The sequence below is a fragment of the Mobula birostris genome, chromosome 8 (assembly GCF_030028105.1).
Source record: "Mobula birostris isolate sMobBir1 chromosome 8, sMobBir1.hap1, whole genome shotgun sequence".
NCBI classification, from domain to species: Eukaryota; Metazoa; Chordata; class Chondrichthyes; order Myliobatiformes; family Myliobatidae; genus Mobula; species Mobula birostris.
Genome location: NC_092377.1, coordinates 149,996,762 through 150,018,684, shown reverse-complemented (window position 1 = coordinate 150,018,684; position 21,923 = coordinate 149,996,762). Strand labels below are relative to the sequence as shown.

The 21,923-nt window shown below is 40.7% G+C and overlaps 1 protein-coding gene across 5 annotated transcripts in view; it reads right to left on the bottom strand.

Annotated features, from left to right (window-relative positions):
- The window catches only part of LOC140201838 (anthrax toxin receptor 1-like), a 281,124-nt gene that overhangs the window by 124,684 nt on the left and 134,517 nt on the right, over window positions 1–21,923 (bottom strand). For all 5 annotated transcript variants that reach the window (XM_072266548.1, XM_072266550.1, XM_072266547.1 and 2 more), the window contains exon 12: window positions 12,191–12,269. In XM_072266548.1, coding sequence (XP_072122649.1) covers window positions 12,191–12,269 — 79 coding nt within the window. The remainder of the gene's footprint in view (window positions 1–12,190; window positions 12,270–21,923) is intronic.

Sequence of the window (21,923 nt, the reverse complement as noted above, 5' to 3'; positions counted from 1 at the left end):
TGGCTGCATCACCATCTGATATGGGGGTGGGGCTATTGCACAGGATCAATGTAAGCTGCAGAGAGTTGTAAAATTATTCACTTCCATCATATGTACTAGACTCCGTAGTATCCAAGAGATCTTCAAGGAATGGTGCCTCAAAAAGGCAGCATCCATTATTAAGGACACCGGTCACCCAGGATATGCCCTCTTCTCATTGTTACCATCAGGAAGGAGGTACAGAAGCCTAAAGGCACACACCCAGTGAGTTAGGAACAGCTTCTTCCCCTCTGCCATCTGATTTCTGAATGGACATTGAACCCATGAACACTACCTCACTACTTTTTTATTTCCATTTATGCACTACGTATTTAATTTAACTGTTTGATATACATTAATACAAACTGTGATTCGGGTTTTCTACATTATCATGTATTGCATTATACTGCAGCCACAAAGTTAACAAATTTCACGAAATTTGCCAGTGATATTAAAGCTGATTCTGATTCTGATAGAGAATTAATGCATGAAATGAAAAGCTCATGTATTTTCATTGACATATTACTGTATTTAGAACAAATGATATCACATGTGTTCTTACAGTTCTGTAATAATGTGTTGAAATTGCATTACATTTTGTGAGTGTTGAATTTGCCTCCAAAAGAGCTCTGTGCTATTTTAGGGACCTATGGGTTCGTCCACTGCATTACGTATGACCTTTTAAAGACATGAAATTTTAACAGGATAGAAATGGCCAACTTAGGGCAATGAGTCAAAAGGACACTGACATATTTAGAGCTGTAACATAAAGCAATCAACAGCTAGAATAGATCTAATTGAGAAACAGTTGTGTATGCGAGAAGGTACGGTTGATAATCAGGAAGTAGCAGATCAAACAGGTTGAAATGTTTGCTTCACGTTATACAAGTATATATAATAGTATTTGTATGGTTGCTTGGTAACACACTCTTATCATGAAGTCAAGAAAGGTCATGGGACACTGCCAACATGTTCTTCAGTGGAACTGCTCAGATTACAATGGCTCAAGTGGTTGTTAAGTGGTTGAGTCGGTAGTGAAGAAGGTGAATGCAATGTTGGCATTCATTTCTAGAGGAATAGAGTATAGGAGCAGGGATGTGATGTTGAGGCTCTATAAGGCGCTGGTGAGACCTCACTTGGAGTACTGTGGGCAGTTTTGGTCTCCTTATTTAAGAAAGGATGTGCTGACGTTGGAGAGGGTACAGAGAAGATTCACTAGAATGATTCTGGGAATGAGAGGGTTAACATATGAGGAACGTTTGTCCGCTCTTGGACTGTATTCCTTGGAGTTTAGAAGAATGAGGGGAGACCTCATAGAAACATTTCGAATGTTGAAAGGCATGGACAGAGTGGATGTGGCAAAGTTGTTTCCCATGATGGGGGAGTCTAGTACGAGAGGGCATGACTTCAGGATTGAAGGGCGCCCTTTCAGAACAGAAATGCGAAGAAATTTTTTTAGTCAGAGGGTGGTGAATCTATGGAATTTGTTGCCACGGGCAGCAGTGGAGGCCAAGTCGTTGGGTGTATTTAAGGCAGAGATTGATAGGTATCTGAGTAGCCAGGGCATCAAAGGTTATGGTGAGAAGGCGGGGCAGTGGGACTAAATAGGATAAAATGGATCAGCTCATGATAAAATGGCGGAGCAGACTCGATGGGCTGAATGGCCTACTTCTGCTCCTTTGTCTTATGGTCTTATGGTCTTACGGTCTTAAATATCTCAAAGCATCCCAAAGGGTTCAACCAGTATTATGTTCAGTATTCTTTCTTCAAACAAAAATACCAAAATGGATATTAACCAGTTATTCAACTACTTGTGACATTGTCTTGTGTTCATGATAGCTGTTGTTATTAATAATAATAATAATAATAATACTTTATTGATCCAAGTGGGAAATGCTTTCGTTACGGCAACAACATTTAAAAAAACACTTAGCAGTGTGAAGACTTAACTCATAATAAATTACAGAACAATAATATACACAATAATAGTGTACCAATGTGCAAAAATAATGTAGGAAATAAAACAGAGACCATTGCACTATGATGTGTGTTCACCTGTCACCCAGAGATGAACTGTTGTAAATGCTTATTGCATTTGGTAAGAAAAATTTTCTGTAACGATCCTTCTGACAGCAGAGCTGAATGAGTCTGCTCAAAAAGGTGCTCTATTGCTTATTCAGTAGGTTATGAAGAGGATGTGTCAGATTGACCATAATGGATAACAGTTTGTTAGTGACCTCTCCACCACCAACTCAAAAAGAGTACGGGTTGTAGCCAAGGACAGTTGCAGCCTTTCTGATGAGATTATTTAGTATGTTTGCAACACCAGCACCGATGCTGCTCCCCCAACATAAAGCAGCAAAGAAGACTGCACTCGCTGCAACAGACTGGTAAAAGATCTAAGAATGTGAGGAACAATAACAAGCGCGGGCCACTCGTGCTTTTTTGCCATTCAGTGAGATTAATATTTTTTGCATGTGAAGAGAATTCAGAATACCAAGAGACATTTACAAAGAAAGAAGAAAAAAAATCAATTATAGGAAAGACATTGTTATATTGGAAAGGGTGCAGAAAATATTTACCAAGATGCTGCCAGGACTTGAGGGTGGGAGTTATAGGGAGAGGAATGTGTAAGCTAGAACTTTATTCTTTGGAACGTAGGAGATTGAAGGGTGCCCATACAGAGGTGTATAAAATCATGAGGGGTATAGACAGGGTGAATGCACACAGTTTTTTTTTCCCCAGGGAAGGGGTAAACTAGTGTGCATAGGTTTAAAGTGTTAGGTAAAATGAATCTGAAGGACAACGTCTTCACACAGAGGGTGGTGCGTGTATGAAATGAGCTGCCAGAGGAAGTGCATAAAGCAAGTCAAATAATACATAAAAGATATTTGGATCAGAGTCAGAATCAAATTAGCTATCACCATTTTACATGACTTGAAATTTGATGTTTTGCAGTAGCAGTACAGAGCATAAACAGAAACCACTATCAGATACAAAATAAATAAACAATGGAAAACAGAAAGGGATAATGAGGTAGTGTTGGGGGTTCAATGATATTCAGATGATTTAGAGGGAAATGGGCCAATGGAAGAAGCTTCGTGGGTACCAGAGTTGGCATGGAGGAGACAGGACGAAGGGCCAGGTTCCTGGCTGCATGACTCTACGGCTGATATTTTATCTCAGTGCCACTTTTTTGCATAAGACCAATATCACAGATTCCATCGATAGATAAAACAAATCCACTAACATCCATCAGACCATAAGATACCGGAGCAGAATTAGGCCATTTGGTCCATCGAGTCTGCTCCGCCATTTTATCATAGCTGATCCAATTTTCCTCTCAGCACCAATCTTCTGCCTTTATGCCCTGACCAATCAAGAATCTATCAATCTTTTCTGTAAATATAAATAAAGACTTGGCTTCTACAGCTGCCTATGGCAAAGAATTCCACAGATTCACCATCCTCTGGCGAAAGAAATTCCTCCTCATCTGCGTTCTAAGAGGATGTCCCTCTATTCTAAGGCAGTGCCCTCTGGTTTAAACTCTCCCATCATAGAAACATCCTCTCTACATCCACTCTATCAAGGCCTTTCACCATTCAATAGGTTTCAATGATGTTTCCCCTCATTCTTCTGAATTCTAGTGAATACAGGCTCAAAGCCATCGAGCAGTCTTCATATGACAAAGCATTCCATCCTGGAATCATTTTTGTGAACCTCCTTTGAACCCTCTCCAGTTTCAACACATCCTTTTTAGGGTAAGGGGCCCAAACCTGCTCACAATACTCCTAGTGAGACCGTACCAGTGCTTTCCAAAGTCTCAACATTACATCCTTGCTTTTATACTCTAGTCCTCTTGAAATGAATACTAACATTGCATTTGTCTTCCTCACCACAGATTCAATCTTCAAGTTAATGTTTAGGGAAGCCTGCTACTTCTTTGCCCATTCTCCTAATCTGTCTAAATCCTTCTGTAGCCTCTCTACTTCTTCAAAACTACCTGCCCCTCAACCTATCTTCATATCATCTGCAAACTTTGCAACAAGGCCATCAATTCCATTATCCAAATCATTGACAGAAAACATAAAAAGAATTGGTCCCAACATAGACCCCTGTGGAACACCACTAGTCACTGGCAGCCAACCTGAAAAGGCTCCCTTTATTCCTACTCTCTGCCTGTTGCCAATCAGTCACTGCCTTATCTATGCTCGAATCATTCCTATAATACCATGGGCTCATAGCTTGTTAAGCAGCCTCATGTATGGCACCTGCGGACCACACCTCATGTGGTCTTCTGAAAATCCAAGTACACAATATCAACCGATACTCCTTTACCTATCCAGCTTGTTATTTCTTCAAAGAATTCCAACAGATTTTGTTAGGCAAGATTTTTCCTTGAGTAAACCAGGCTGACCACAGCCTATTTTATCATGCTATTCCAAGTACCCTGAGACTCATCCTAAATAATTGACTCCAACATCTTCCCAAGCACAGGGGTCAGACTAACCAGCCTATAATTTCCTTTCTCCCGCCTCTCTCCCATCTTGAAGAGTGGAGTGACATTTGCAATTTTCCAGTCTTCTGGAATTATTCCAGAACCTAGTGATTCTTGGAAGGTCATCACTAATGCCTCCACAATCTCTTCAGCCGCCTCTTTCAGAACCCTGGATTGTACACCATCTAGTCCGGGTGACTTATCTACCCTCAGATCTTTCAGTTTCCCAAGAGCCTTCTCTCTAGTTATGGTAACTTCACACACTTCATGACCCCTGACACCTGGAACTTCCACCATACTGCTAGTGTCTTCCACAGTGAAGACTGTTGCAAAATACTTAATCAGTTTGCCCGCCATTTCCATGTCCCCCATTACTACCTCTCCAGCATAGTTTTCCAACGGTCTGATATCCACCCTTGCACTCTTTTACACTTTATATATCTGAAGAAACTTTTGGTATCCTCCTTAGTATTATTAGCTATCTTACTTTCGTATTCCATCTTTATCTTCTTAATGACTTTTTTAGTTGCCTTCTGTTGGTTTTTAAAAAGCTTCTCAATTCTCTAACTTCTCACTAATTTTTGTTCTATCATATGTGCTCTCTTTGGCTTTTACGTTGACTTTGACTTCTTTTGTTAGTTATGGCTGTGTTAACTTGCCTTTAGAATAGTCCTTCCTCTTTGGGAAGTTTGTATCCTGTGCCTTCTGAATCGCTTCCAGAAATTCCAGCCATCGCTGCTCCGCTGTCATCTTTTCTAATCAATTCTGGCCAACTCCTCTTTTATATCTCTGTAATTCTCTTTACTCCACTGTAATACCGATAATCAATGTTTCCTCTAACTTTTAGTAGTCAGTGTGCGCAAAAGTCTCCTGTTGTGCAAATTTTTTTCCTGTGACAAAAGTATGTGCGTACTGAATGCACACATGGCACAGTTTATGTAGGTTTCCAAAATATTTTACATAAAACTGCACAGAATAACAACAAAATAGCATACATATTTAAGTCACTCAGTTATTTTTTCTCTCTCCTGTCTTTGGCACTTACCCATTCTTTGTAAACCCTATCTAGACTAATAGAACTTCCATCCAATCGATAGCTTTTGATTCTCATTAACATAACCAAATGACATTCACCTAAATGGTTTCTCAGCTTATTTTTGAGTTGATTCATTAGGCTAAAACCTCGCTCACAGTCTGCACTAGTCACAAGAAAGGTTCCCCCAATGTCCATCAACTGTGCAAGGTCACAAAACTGTTCATTTTGAAGTACAAATGCCACCATTTGAGCAAAGTTTGAAATAAGTTTGGGTTTATTTTTTTCTTGCATGGAAAATTTGAAATCATTAAACTGTCTAACTATTACAGTATTTTCAGCTAGAAAATCATGGTATTTTAGACATAAGGCATTAACTTGTTCATCGCCAAATGTGAAATCACAATCTGCAATTGCAGAGAAATCAAAGGCTGACCATTCTTGTACCTCATCTTCAGGAAACCTTTCTTCTAAGTGAACACAAAGACTACTTATAAAAGTCAACAGCGAACTTGTATCTACTGTGATGTTTTCTTTACGTTGTTGGCTTAGCAAAACTTTAACTTTGTCACTCCATGTAACATTGTCTCTCAGATACTGCTTTCTAATCTTGTTAATTTTGCCTCGCGCAAAATGAAGTGAATCAATTGGTGTCAGGCCACTCTTTTGCAGAATCTTGCACGGTGCAGCCAGTTCATCAAAGACATCACTTAAAACCTGTAAAGCTACTTTGTATGTGAAGTTTATCAATTTCTTGTGACAGTATTTAGCCAGTGATCTTTTCTCAATAAAAACTTAGTAAGCTATCTACAGGATTTGAAACAGATCTTTGTAAACTCTACGATATGAACACTGTCCGCCAAAGATGGCTGCCGCCGTGATGCAGCTGTACAAACCGGAACAGGAAAGGTGAGGTGACATAAATTAGTGACGTGCATTGTGGTATTTGAAAAACCGACTAACTAGTTAACAGAAGCATTTAGCAAAAAGATTATTTTCAGTAAGTATAATTATTAATTACTACATTATTTTAGGTAACTAACCTTTTGTGTGCACACTAATTTCCTTTGTGCATTGGTTGAAAAACGTGTGTGCGTGAGCACATGCGCACAGCTTAGAGGGAACATAGCTGATAAATCTAACTTCAGCTTCTTCTTCTCAAATGTAAGGGTGAAATTGATCATATTATTATCACTTTCCCCTAAGGGTTCTTTTACTTTGTGCTCTCTAATAATCTCTGATTTATTGCGCAACATCCAAACCAAAATAGCTGATCCCCTGGTGAGCTCAACCACGAGCTGCTCTAAAAAGCTACCTCGTAGGCATTTTAGAAACTCTCCTTCTTGGAATCCAACACCAACCTGATTTCCCCAATTTACCTGCATATTGAAATCCCCCACGATTATTGGAACATTGCCCCTTTGGCATGTATTTTCTATCTCCCATTGTAATTTGCTGACCACGTTCTTGAGGGTCTGTATACAACTCCCATCAGGGTCTTTTTACCCTTGCAGTTCCTCAGCTCCATCCACAATGATTTAACACCTTCCAACCCTATGTCACCTCTTTCTAATGATTTGATTTAATTTTTTAGCAACAGAACAATGCCGACCCCCTACCTTCCTGCCTGTCCTTTCGATACAATGTGCATCCCTGGAGATTAAACTCCCAGATATAATCTTCTTTCTGTCGTGATTTAGGGATGCCTACAACATCATACATGCCAACCTGCAACTGTACTACAAGCTCATCTATCTTATTTGACTGTGCACAATCAAATATAACGCTTTCAGTCCTGTATTCATCCTTCTTGATTTTGTCCACATTTTACCTTGCAGCTCCTCCTGTTGGCTGCAATTTTGCTCTATCGACACTCTCTCCTCACTACACATTGCCTCAGTTTGTAAACCAGCTACGTCATCTTCAGCACTATCATTGATCTTCCTGACAATACTTCTTGCATTGAAATATACACAGCTCAGGACACGAATCGCATCATACTCAACCTTTTGATTCCTAACTTCGTCTGAGGCCTTAGCAATAACTGCCTCCACAACCTATCCATTAACTGTTCTGGCACTCTGGTTCCCATTGCCTGCACTCTAGTTTAATCCCCACCGTGGAGCATCCTTCCTGCTAGGATCAGAATCAGAATCAGGTTTGATATCACTGGCATGTGACGTCAAATTTGTTAACTTAGTAGTAACAGTACAATGCAATACATAATCTAGCAGAGAAAAACAATAATAATAATAATAAATAAACAAATAAATCAATTATGTATATTGAATAGAATTTTTAAAATGTGCAAAACAGAAATACAGTATATTAAAAAAAAAGTGAAATAGTGTCCAAAGATTCGATGTCCATTTAGGAACTGAATGGCAGAGGGAAAGAAGCTGTTCCTGTATCACTGAGTGTGTGCCTTCAGGCTTCTGTACCTCCTACCTGATGGTAACGGTGAGAAAAGGGCATGCCTGGGTGCTGGAGGCCCTTAATAATGGACGGTGCCTTTCTGAGACACTGCTCCCTAAAGATGTCCTGGGTACTTTGTAGGCTAGTACCCAAGATGGAGCTGACTAGATTTACACCCCTCTTCAGCTTCTTTCGGTCCTGTGCAGTAGCCCCTTCATACCAGACAGTGATGCAGCCTGTCAGAATGCTCTCCACGGTACAACTATAGAAGTTTTTGAGTGTATTTGTTGACATGCCAAATCTCTTCAAACTCCTAATAAAGTACAGCCACTGTCTTGCCTTCTTTATAACTACATCGATATGTTATGCAGAACGGGGCATATTAGTCCTCCTCCAGTTCAGGAGCAAGCCATCCCTTCTGTACAGGTCCCACCTTCTCTGGAAGAGAGCCCAATAATCCAGAAATCTTATGCCCTCCCTCCAACACTAATTTCTTCGCCACATATTAAATTGCATAAATCTTCTCAGTTCTGCCCTCTCTGGCCCGTGGCATAGGTAGCAATCCTGAGATCACAACGCTGGTGGTCCTGCCTTTTAACTTGGCACCTTACTCCCTATGCAGAACCTCATCATTCATCCTACCCATGACATTGGTACCTACCTGGAGCAAGATTTCTGACTATTCACAGTTCCACTTAAGAATGCTGAGGACTTGATCCAAGATATCCTGGATCTTGGTACCCGGAAGGCAACATACCACCCAGGAATCTCGTTCTCACCCACAGAACATCCTGTCCATTCCCTTAGCTAATAGATCCCCTACAACACAGCATGCCTAATCTCCCCCCTTCCCTTCTGAATCACAGAGCCAGACTCAGTGCCAGACACCCAGCCACTGTGACTTCCCTGCTAGGTCAACCACCACCCCCCCAAACAATATCTAAAATGATATACCCGTTGTTGAGGGGGATGGCCACAGGGGTACTATGCACTGGCTCCTTGTCCCCATTCCCCTTCCTGACTGTCACCCAACTTCCTGCGTCCTGCACCTTGGGTGTAACTACTTCTCTGTATGTCCTATCTATCACCACTTCAACCTTCTGAATGACCCAGAGTTCATCGAGTTCCAGCTTCAACTCCTTAACACAGATTGTTAGAAGCTGCAGCTGGATGCACTTCTCCCAGCTGTAGCTTCAGGGACACTGGAGGTCTCTCTGACTTTCCACATTCCACAAGAGAAGAATTCCTCTATCCTGCCTGGCATCTCTACTGTCCTAGCTGAGCAGATATAAAGAACGGAAGGAAGGAAAAAAATCTTTATGTTGAGCTTTTCTTTACTTTATTTTCTCTGAATGAAGTCTCTCTTCATTGAAGCCTCAAAGAGCTAAAGCCTCCAGGTCACCACTCTAACTCTGTTCTTACCCATGCCTTCCCCTAATTGGCTCTTGTTCATTAATTCCAAACATGGATTGGTCACTGGTCAAAGCTCTACTTCGCTGTAGTGACCTGCTGCTCCCTTTTGTACTCGGGTAGTGGACCTGAGTGAAATCCCTTCCTCTCAAAACTTCCGATGTCTGGATTGGTTGCTGGTCAATACTCCATTTCCAAAAAAATATATTGTGCGGCTGAATGAAAGTGAGCCTGTTAAGATTGTTGTTATTACTTTACTAGTCCTTTTTTGTAAAATTCCAAAATTCTCTTCCTTTTCATCTCCATTCTAAGCAGTTTACCCTCTATTATGAGACTATGACCCTTGTTCTTGACAAGTCAGCAAAGAGTTACGTTACCCTTGCATCTATCTTTTCAATAAGATCATGTCACACATGGGATTTGTGCACTTAACCTTTCAATATGATAAAACAGCTATCTCAGGAATCAACTGAGAAAGCCTCTTCAATGTCATAAAAAATCTAAAGGCATTGATTATACTTTGATTATCATGGGGTGGTGATTAGACTTTCTTGTTGGTGGAGGTCATTGCTTGTACTGATGTGGTTACTTGCCACCTGTAAGCATACATGAATACTGTTTGAGCCTTACATCACACAGACATTGACTGTTTCATTTTTTTTAAGGTGTTGCAAATTGACAAACGTCACTGAACATTGATGTCAGCACAATGGCACAGCTGGGAAATGCACGGTTACAACTAATAGGGCTGCTGCTACCTCACACTCCAGTCATCTAGATTCAAGCCTGACCTCCACTCTTGTCTGTGTGCAGTTTGCACGTTCACCGTCAACTGCTTGGGTTTTCCCCTAGTGTTCTCAAGTCCTTTCTCGTGACAAAAAGAAAGTGTCTTACTGAAGTTGGTTCATAGAATTTATGGGAATGTGGGGAGAATATATTACGCAAAAAATTAATGGAAGAATGGGGTTAGTCAGTGAGCTGGCATAGACTTAATGGACTGAGTGACCTCTTTTTAAGATGTAATGAAATACGGATATCCCCATAACTAACATGAAAGAAGGTGGTAAAGCAAATAAAGAGGCTTGGGCATAGGATGTGCTCACATTCTTGGATACACTAGAATAGGTGGTATAATGAACAATGAAGAAGATTATTAAAAGTTACAGAGGGATCTTAATCAGCTGCACAGATCGACCAAGGAATGGCAAATAGAGTTTAATTTGTATAAGTATGAGATGCTGTATTTTGGAAAGTCAAATCCAGGTAGGATTTCCACAGTGAATGACAAGGTCCTGGACAGTATTACAGAACAGAAAGATTTAGAGACCTGTTAGTACAAGTACAAGGTTGCCTAAAAATTAAATCATAGTTAGACAAGCTAATGAAGGAGGTTTTCGGCACTTTGTTCTTCATAAGTCATGGCTTTGAGTATTAAAGTTGCGATGTCATTGTGTGGATGCACAGGGCACTGGCGAGGCCTCACACGGAGGATTATTTTCTGTTTTTTGCCCTGCTACAGGAAAGATGCCATTGCCAGGATCTGAGACATTAGACAGGCTATGATTTTATTCCTTGAACACAGGACACTGAGAGGTGATCATTTAGAGGTGTATAAAATAATGAGGGGCACAGACAGGGTGAATGCACTCAGTATTTTTCCCAGGGTTAGGATATCAAGAATTAGTAGGCTTTGTTTTAAGGTAAGAGGGAACTTGAGTGACATTTTTTTAATTCAGTGAGTGGTATTTATGTTGAATGAGTTGCCAGAGTTGGTGCCAGATGGAGTGGTTTGAAATACTCAAACCACCCCATCTGGCACCAACAATCATTCCACAGTCAAAGTTACTTAGATCACATTTTTCCCCATTATGACATTTGGTCTGAACAACAATTGAACCCCTTGACCATGTCCGCATTATTTTATGCATAGAGCTGCTGCCACATGATTGCTGAATAGATATTTACATTAACAAATAGGTGTACCGGTGTACCTAATAAAGTGGCTACTGAGTATATATTTCACAGGCTGTAAAACAATTTGGGATACCCTGAAGTTGTGAGAATCTTCCTTTTCCCTACTTGCCTCTGACTGGATTGCCCTGCTTAGTATTCGTTTAATAATGACCTGTATGGCCTTTGGGACTTTCCACACACTTGCAATTCCATTTTACAAAGATACGAGGCTGGATACTGATTAAGCAAGCACATCCGACAACATACTTTGGTATGGTTTGTGTCTCATTGCAAGGAGACAGCTGCCTCATACAAAGAGACACAAAAAATTGAAAATTTCGGAACAGTGCCAATACAATATTCCAAGAGTATGAAGGGATTAATTCCCTACGTACCTTGGTTTTAGGAAAGATAGATAAAGTCTTGTACAGGGGGGAGTGAAATGGAGAAGGTCTTAGCTAATTCACTTGGCACATTTGAATAAAACCAGATTCTTTCCTCTTTTATTTGGAAATTATATATAATAAAACATAAAGAAATTCACAAGTCTGATCCAGGAAAATTCTTCACTGCTGGAGAGGTTTCAAGGATGAATGAGCTGATATTCCAGACAGAATGGACATGTATGATGGAAAGATGAGTGGGCAAGTGCATATCAATTAAATGGTGTGAAGTTTGTTACTGTGAACCACCTTTCTCCCTGCTCCAAGAAAATTGACTGTAATAATACAAAAGAGGAAGATAAAAATTCAACTTGTAGTTCCTTCAATGTGAAAGGGATTTCATCATTTTATTTCTGCAGGAGAAAAACCCTGTAACAGGTTAAATTAAATTGAAGGTTAAAAGTAAACTACTTTACTCACACAGTGGACGGTTGTGATGGTGACAGAACTGGAAATGAAGCTAAGGCCATCATTCATGCTGACCTGCAAGAATACCTTTCTGAAAGAAAACAGAAGATATTACATGAAACTCTTGACGGGATCCAAGAAGATGAAAGCATAATTTTTTTTAGTCCATGAGTTTTAATTATTCATCGTGTTATAGGGGTGTGGGCACTACTGACAAGACTACCATTAATAGTCTTTAGGAACAATTTTACCACTCCACCATCAAATTTCTGAATGGACCTTGAACACATGAACGTTACCTAGTCTGCTCGCTTATTGCACCACTTATTTATTTTTTACATGTTTCTTACTGTAACAAAACAACAAATTTCTCAACATATATCAGTGATAATAAACCTGATTTTGATTCTCATTCTAATAGCCTTTCCTAAATTGCATTTCAAAGTTCAAAGTCCAAAATAAATTTATTATCAAAGTATATATATGTCAGTATATACAATGCTGAAATTCATTTTCTTGCAGGTATACTCAATAAGTTCATAAGAGAATGATAAACGTAATGGAATCAATGAAAGACTGCAGCTACTGATCATTCAAACAGTGTGCAAAAGACAACAAATTGCAAATACAGAAAGAAAGAAATAATAATAACAAAAAAATAAACAATTATTATCAAAAACATGAGCGGAAAAGTCCTTGAATGTGAGTCAGTCATGGCTAAGTGAAATTGAGTGAAGTTATCACCTTTGGTTCAAGAGCCTGATAGTTGAGGGGTAATAACTGTTCCTGAACCTGGTGGTACAGGTTCCAAGGCTCCTATAGCCCTGTCCCGTAGCTCAGAAGGGTAGGGAAAGGAAGAGGAGGGCAGTTGTAATAGGGGACTCGATAGTAAGGGGGTCAGATAGGCGATTCTGTGGACGCAGTCCAGAGACCCGGATGGTAGTTTGCCTCCCTGGTGCCAGGGTCCGGGATATTTCTGATCATATCCAAGATATCCTGAAGTGGGAGGGTGAGGAGCCAGAGGTCGTGGTACATATAGGTACCAATGACATAGGTAGGAAAAGGGAAGAGGTCCTGAAGGGAGATTATAGGAAGTTAGGAAGGGAGTTGAGAAAAAGGACCGCAAAGTTAGTAATCTCGGGATTACTGCCTGTGCCACGCAACAGTGAGAGTAGGAATGCAATGAGGTGGAGGATAAATGTGTGGCTGAGGGATTGGAGCAGGGGGCAGGGATTCAAGTTTTTGGATCATTGGGACTTCTTTTGGCACAGGTGTGGCCTGTACAAAAAGGACGGGTTACACTTGAATCCTAGGGGGACCAATATCCTGGCAGGGGGATTTGCGAGGGCTACTGAGGTGACTTTAAACTAGAATGGTTGGGGGTTGGGAATCAAATTAAAGAGTCTAGGAGAGAGGAGGTTAGTTCACAACAGGGGGATGGGAACCAGTGCAGAGAGACAGAGGGGTGTAAAATGAGGGTAGAAGCAAAAAGTAGTAAGGTGAAAAGTAAAAGTGGCAGGCCAGCAAATCCAGGTCAAAAATCAAAAAGGGCCACTTTTCAACATAATTGTATAAGGGCTAAGAGTGTTGTAAAAGCAAGCTGAAAGGCTTTGTGTGTCAATGCAAGGAGTATTTGTAACAAGGTGGATGAATTAAAAGTGCAGATAGTTATTAATGAATATGATATAGTTGGGATCACAGAGACATGGCTCCAGGGTGACCAAGGATGGGAGCTCAACATTCAGGGATATTCAATATTCAGGAGGGACAGACATGAAAGAAAAGGAGGTGGGGTAGCATTGCTGGTTAGAGAGGAGATTAACGCAATAGAAAGGAAGGACATTAGCCAGGAGGATGTGGAATCGATATGGGTAGAGCTGCATAACACTAAGGGGCAGAAAACGCTGGTCGGAGTTGTGTACAGGCCACCTAACAGTAGTAGTGAGGTCGGAGATGGTATTAAACAGGAAATTAGAAATGTGTGCAATAAAGCAACAGCAGTTATAATGGGTGACTTCAATCTACATAGAGATTGGGTGAACCAAATTGGTAAAGGTGCTGAGGAAGAGGATTTTTTGGAAAGTATGCGGGATGGTTTTTTGAACCAACATGTCGAGGAACCAACTAGAGAGCAGGCTATTCTATATTGGGTATTGAGCAATGAGGAAGGGTTAATTAGCAATCTTGTTGTGAGAGGCCCCTTGGGGAAGAGTGACCATAATATGGTGGAATTCTTCATTAAGATGCAGAGTGACATAGTTAATTCAGAAACAAAGGTTCTGAACTTAAAGAAGGGTAACTTTGAAGGTATGAGACGTGAATTAGCTAAGATAGACTGGCAAATGATACTTAAAGGGTTGACGGTGGATATGCAATGGCAAGCATTTAAAGATTGCATAGATGAACTACAACAATTGTTCATCCCAGTTTGGCAAAAGAATAAATCAAGGAAGGTAGTGCACCCGTGGCTGACAAGGGAAATTAGGGATAGTATCATTTCCAAAGAAGAAGCATACAAATTAGCCAGAAAAAATGGCTCAGCTAAGGACTGGGAGAAATTCAGAGTCCAGCAGAGGGGCACAAAGGGCTTAATTAGGAAGGGGAAAAAAGATTATGAGAGAAAACTGGCAGGGAACATATAAACTGACTGTAAAATCTTTTATAGATATATGAAAATAAAAAGATTGGTTAAGACAAATGTAGGTCACCTACAGACAGAAACAGGTGAATTGATTATGGGGAGCAAGGACATGGCAGACCAATTGAATAACTACTTTGGTTCTGTCTTCACTAAGGAGGACATAAATAATCTTCCGGAAATAGTAGGGGACAGAGGGTCCAGTGAGATGGAGGAACTGAGGGAAATACATGTTAGTAGGGAAGTGGTGTTAGGTAAATTGAAGGGATTAAAGGCAGATAAATCCCCAGGGCCAGATGGTCTGCATCCCAGAGTGCTTAAGGAAGTAGCCCAAGAGATAGTGGATGCATTAGTGATAATTTTTCAAAACTCTTTAGATTCTGGACTAGTTCCTGAGGACTGGAGGGTGGCTAATGTAACCCCACTTTTTAAAAAAGGAGGGAGAGAGAAACCGGGGAATTATAGACTGGTTAGCCTAACATCGGTGGTGGGGAAAATGCTAGAGTCAGTTATCAAAGATGTGATAACAGCACATTTGGAAAGCGGTGAAATCATCGGACAAAGTCAGCATGGATTTGTGAAAGGAAAGTCATGTCTGACGAATCTCATAGAATTTTTTGAGGATGTAACTAGTAGAGTGGATAGGGGAGAACCTGTGGATGTGGTATATTTGGATTTTCAAAAGGCTTTTGACAAGGTCCCACACAGGAGATTAGTGTGCAAACTTAAAGCACACGGTATTGGGGGTAAGGTATTGATGTGGATATTGAATTGGTTGGCAGACAGGAAGCAAAGAGTGGGAATAAATGGGACCTTTTCAGAATGGCAGGCAGTGACTAGTGGGGTACCGCAAGGCTCAGTGCTGGGACCCCAGTTGTTTACAACATATATTACTGACTTAGATGAGGGAATTAAATGCAGCATCTCCAAGTTTGCGGATGACACGAAGCTGGGCGGCAGTGTTAGCTGTGAGGAGCATGCTAAGAGGATGCAGAGTGAGTTGGATAGGTTAGATGAGTGGGCAAATTCATGGCAGATGCAATTTAATGTGGATAAATGTGAGGTTATCCACTTTGGTGGCAAAAACAGGAAAACAGGTTCTTATCTGAATGGTGACCGATTAGGAAAAGGGGAGGTGCAACGAGACCTGGGTGTCATTATACTCCAGTCATTGAAAGTGGGCATGCAGGTACAGCAGGCGGTGAAAAAGGCGAATGGTATGCTGGCATTCATAGCCAGAAGATTCGAGTATAGGAGCAGGGAGGTACTACTGCAGTTGTACAAGGCCTTGGTGAGACCACACCTGGAGTATTGTGTGCAGTTTTGGTCCCCTAATCTGAGGAAAGACATCCTTGCCATAGAGGGAGTACAAAGAAGGTTCACCAGATTGATTCCTGGGATGGCAGGACTTTCATATCATGAAAGACTGGATCAACTAGGCTTATACTCATTGGAATTTAGAAGATTGAGGGGGGATCTTATCGAAACGTATAAAATCCTAAAGGGATTGGACAGGCTAGATGCAGGAAGATTGTTCCCGATGTTGGGGAAGTCCAGAACGAGGAGCCACAGTTTGAGGATAAAGGGGAAGCCTTTTAGGACCGAGATGAGGAAAAACTTCTTCATACAGAGAGTGGCGAATCTATGGAATTCTCTGCCACAGGAAACAGTTGAGGTCAGTTCATTGGCTATATTTAAGAGGGAGTTAGATACGGCCCTTGTGGGTAAAGGGATCAGGGGGTATGGAGGGAAGGCTGGTACAGAGTTCTCAGTTGGATGATCAGCCATGATCATACTGAATGGCGGTGCAGGCTCAAAGGGCCGAATGCCCTACTCCTGCACCTATTTTCTATGTTTCTATGTTTCTATACCTACATTCTGATGGCAGGAGTGAGAACAGAGCATGACCTGGGTGGTGATGATCCCTGATGATGGTTGCTGCTTTTCTGTGACAGCGCTCCATGTAGATGTGCTTGATAGTTGGGAGGGCTTTACCCCTGATGGACCGGACTGTATCCACTACTTTTTGTTGGATATTCGGATATTCCATTCAAGGGCATTGGTGTTTCCATACCAGGCTCTGATGCAGCCAGTCAATATACTCTCCACCACACATCTATAGAAGTTTGTCAAAGTTTTCAATGTCATGCCATATCTTCGCATACTCCTAAGGAAGTAGAGGTGCTGCTTTGCTTTCTTCATAATTGCAGTTACAAGCTGGGCCCAGGTCTTCTGAAGTGATAACACCAAGGAATTTAAAGTTGCTGACCTTCTTCACCTCTGACCCTCTGATGTGGGCTGGCTCATGGATCTCTGGTTTCCTCCTCCTGAAGTCAATAATCAGCTCTTTGGTCTTGCTGACATTTAATAAGAGGTTGTTGTGGCACCACTCAGTCAAATTCTCAGTCTCCCTCCTATATGTTAATTCGGCGCCTCCTTTGATTCGACCTAGGACAGTGGCGTCAACAAATTTGAATATGGCATGTGATAAGGTGATGGTGAAAAGCCCACTTTCTTCTTGCGGAACCTACTCCATTATGTTACTGGGTTGAAATTTGTCAAGATTAAGATCTAGAGATGATGAAAGAATGACCTTGAAGTTTGGTTGGTGTACAGCTTGTGCAGGAGGCAATAGTGTTCTCATGCTCTTGCTGCCTTTGTCATGCTTAGTGCGGGAAGTCATGAGTCTGGGAGGTGCTAGAGTAGACAGGTGAATAATTACTGTGCATTTTGTAGGTAATACACACTGCGGCCACAATAATCTGGTTTGTAGAAATACAGTGATTTATTACAGTGTAGAAGAAAATTATTATACTCCCTCAGTGGATCACAGGCTCAAACCATAGAATAACAATCTGGCTTGTAAGCAAAAGCAGTTAATGATTAGTCCTCTATTGACTCCAGAATCTTGAGTTCAGTATAATGAAAACAAATAAACCCTGACAGAGATAAATGTTAAAAGCCAGCTGTCTGTTCCTTGGAGACACTGTCCAACGTTTTGAAGTCTAACCTCCACAGTAAAGGCCATAGTACTTCCATTGAACAAGCTTCAAAATGTGACTCAAGTGCATGTTTGTCTCACTATTAACACTGCACTGAACATCAGCCCTCTTAAAGGTATGATCTATTTACAAGTAGGGAATGGGAATCATGACTGACTACACTGTCAATGGGCGGCTATCTCCCGACTTAACCTGATTCTCATTCTCATTCTTACCACAGACAAACTTTCAAAACGATCCAGCTGCTAAACTTCAGAAAATGGTATGATCAAATAGGCAAGAACAGTTCACAAGATGGTATGGTTAAATAGGCAAAGGCAGTTCACAAGATGGTATGATCAAAACAGTTCACAGACAGTATGATTATATGGGCAAAACAATTCACAAGATAGTATGATCAAGCAGGCAAGAACAGTTCAGAAGTTAGAATGATCAAATAAGTGAGAGGAGCTCACAAGACAATATGATCAAATAGGCAAGAAAAGTTCACAAGATGTAAATGTGCTTGGACCTGAAGACATTTGCCCTTTGGAATGTAAGTCATGGATAAACAAATAAATTGTTGTTGTGTTGTTTGTTTATTTATTGATTGATTGATTTGGAAATATAGTGCAGAACAGGCCCTTTCAGCCCAAAAGGCCGCATTATCCAGCAACCCATCTATTTAACCGTAACCTAACCATCAGACAATTTACAATGACTAATTAACCTACTAACCGGTATGTCTTTGGACTGTGGGAGGAAACTGGAGCACCTGGAGGAAACCCATGCAGTCATGGGGAGAATATGCAAACTGATGCTGGAATTGAGCCCTGAATTTCAAATGCCCCGACCTGCAATAGCATCAAGCTAACGGCTACACTACTGTTGCACCCCGCTTTGTGTTCTCTCACCTCCCGCGGGTGCTGAATCATGCTGTAAGTTGCTCTGTAGGCAGCAGCCAACTTTAAAAACATTCTCTACAGGCTATTTTTTTAAGCTTAAGCCCATTAGGTATTATCAGATTACTTAATAGGGAGAGAGCAACAATCACATCAAAGTCTATGCTCACATTCCATCATGGATATAGAGTTCCATATTTATGTTGTGACATTTTTCATTAACTTAGTAGTTTAGTCGAAGATGGGAATGTAATCAGGAGAGTTTGATGCTCCACAGATAGAAATACAGAAACCCTTGAGTGAACTTCAGGCAGGAATCTAATCAGTAGATTTGGGATGGAGTCTGTATAGAACAACATTCCCAGGAGTGAGTTACAGAGTGGAATGTAATCTAAGACAGAATGTAATCAGCTGATTTATACATACATGGGACAATGGATATCCGTGAGGAACTAAAACAGACTCAAAATCATTCAAGGAGTTTATATATAGCGTAATGAATAAGTAATGGACTGGATGGCTTACATACAGAACAATGGATACCTGGAACAAGTTACAGGCTCCAAGCAAAGTTGTTCAGATTCAGGAACTGAATCCAAAGCAGTTAAACATACAGATGAGTCCAAGTCCATATAAATAGCAGAATCAAAGCAGAACCTCACAACAAATTGGAGTCATGCTTTCTCTCTATTGGAAATTCGTTATTGGAGCTAAAAGATTTGAGAGTGAAACCAGGACTTGATTAAGGGTGACTGTGATTTGATAGAGCAGAAGGAGCACGTGAGCCCAGGAATTCTCTTTTCTCTTTCTCCTCCTCCTCCTCCTCTCCCTTTCCGCAACGTGTTCCAGATGGCCATCAGTAGCTGGATTTCTTTGCAGAGGTCAAAGGTTTCTGAGATGAGTAAGATAGGTATGCATAGCTCTTCAAGATATTAAGGTGATGTCATTAATGGAGGACACCACCAGTGGGTCCATTCCAGGTATAATCGGCAAATGGGTTGCCTGTGGAATTTCTGGTCCAACTTGAGAAATAAATGACACCGCTGGTGGACGTAACAAATTTCATTTTGGAAGCAATCTTAATCCTTCAAGAATAATTAAAGTAGACGTTGTAAGTGATTTTGGAACTTTCCATGTTTCTCCAGCAAACTACAGAAGGAGGAGAGCATTCTGACTGGTTGCATCACCACCTGTTATGCAGGCTCCAATGTACAGGATAAGAAAAAACTGAAGAGGGCATAGACTCAGCAGCTCTATCAGGGGCACAAACCTCCCACTGTCAAGGATATCTTCAAAAGTCAGTACCTCAAGTAGGCAGCATTCATCGTTAAGGACCCTCCAGGACATGCCCTCTTCTCAATACTACCCTTAAGGAGGTACAGGATCCAGAAGACACACATTCAGTGTTTCAAGAAAACCTGCTTCTTCTTCTTCACCATTAGATTTATGAATGGTCTATGAACCAATGAACACTACCTCATTATTTTGCTCTCTGTATGCACTATTTTTTTTTGTATTTCTTATTGCAACTTACAGTATTTTATATGTGTTGTATTGTACGGCTGCCATAGAACAACAAACTTCATGACAAACATCAGTAATAATAGATTTGATTCTGATTCTGATTCTGGTTCATGTTCAACATGCTCTGCAATTCAGCCAAACACAGAAAATACTTAGCCACACAGCCAAATAGCATTCAAAAGAAATAAAGGGTCTTCCAAGTTGTCATAGAACTGAAGAAATAATTTCTTTAAGCACATTGCAGTAATGGATTGTCGCCCCATCATGAGCCAAATTTACAGGAGAGATGGAATGTTGGAAAGGTCTAATTGGCATGTTTTTTTTTCCCCAAGTGGGAGACATTTTTAAAAAAAAAAGAAAATAACAGATACTTTATTTCATAGCATGTCATGTCAAAAGACATTATCATATTGTGAAAAGGGTTCAATTATTCATTCAAAATTGTTTGGAGAGGATTTTCGAAAGAATTGGCCTGGGTTCCATACTACAGTATTAATTATGATTCTTTCAAGCACCCACTTCCACCATCTCCACGATGCTTTGGCAATCATACAGGATTTTGGATTGCTCATAACCTACCTTTTACTTAGTTGTCTCCATTGCTCTCCTATAATATATCCATTACTTTGTGATAGCTGGCCCCTTCCTTTTTCCACCAGCCAGAAAACTGTGTAGCATGTAACTATCCTCCAATGATTACCCTCCCTATGTGCTTGAAGGCAAATATCCCTCTACAATATATTTGACTGAGCTTAGATCTCAGTATGTTACACACTTTTCCCTTCACTCAGTCATGGTGCTTTCAAGGGCCAGAACTATAGAACTCAAGTTCAAAGCTTTTGCTACATTGTTTTGCTTTAGGTTACTCAGGAAATGATTGAAGTAACCCAAGGTAATGTTTTACAGATTTTGTCTACTCTCCTGATATTTCTACATTTCAATAGGAAATCTTACCAAGCTAAAAACCTTTCAGAAAGGACTCTTATGTCTGGCACAGTGGCACAGCTAGTAAAGCTGCTGCCCCAGCAATCCGAGTTCAACCCCGACCTCTGGTGCTGTCAAAGCAGAGTTTACGCATACTCACTGTAAGCACGTCAGTTTCCTCCAGGAGCTCTGGCTTCCTCCCACATCCAAAACACTGCCAGGTCAGTAGATTAACTGGTCACTCTAAATTACCCCTCATATGGGCAAGTGCTAAAATTTAGGGGGAGTCAATGGGGAGAATAATACAGGGTTGATATAAGTAGCTACTTGATGATCAGCATGGACTTGGTAAGTTGGAAGGCCTGTAATGATGCCTTTTAAGCTAAGAGTCATGAATAGCTATGCAATATAGAATCAGTTCATTTGGTCTATCATCTCCATGGTAACTATCCATTTGGTCTATCATCTCCATGGTAACTATCCATTTGGTCTACCATATCTATGCCAACTATCCTCCCTTCTCTACTCATTCCCTATTCCAGTTCTTGGTCCACTGTTTATTATACTTTGTCAATTTAAATGCTTGTCAAATATTATTGTGAGACTACTTGCCTCTACCAACTATTCAGACAGTGCATTCTAGTTCCAAACCATTCACCAATCAAGAAAATTCTTCCTTAGACCCCGCTTTGTTCTCTCATCCCTCACCCTGTGCACTCTTATTTTAGATGCCCTTGCTATGGGAAAAGCTTCCTATAATTTGTCCTATCTATCAT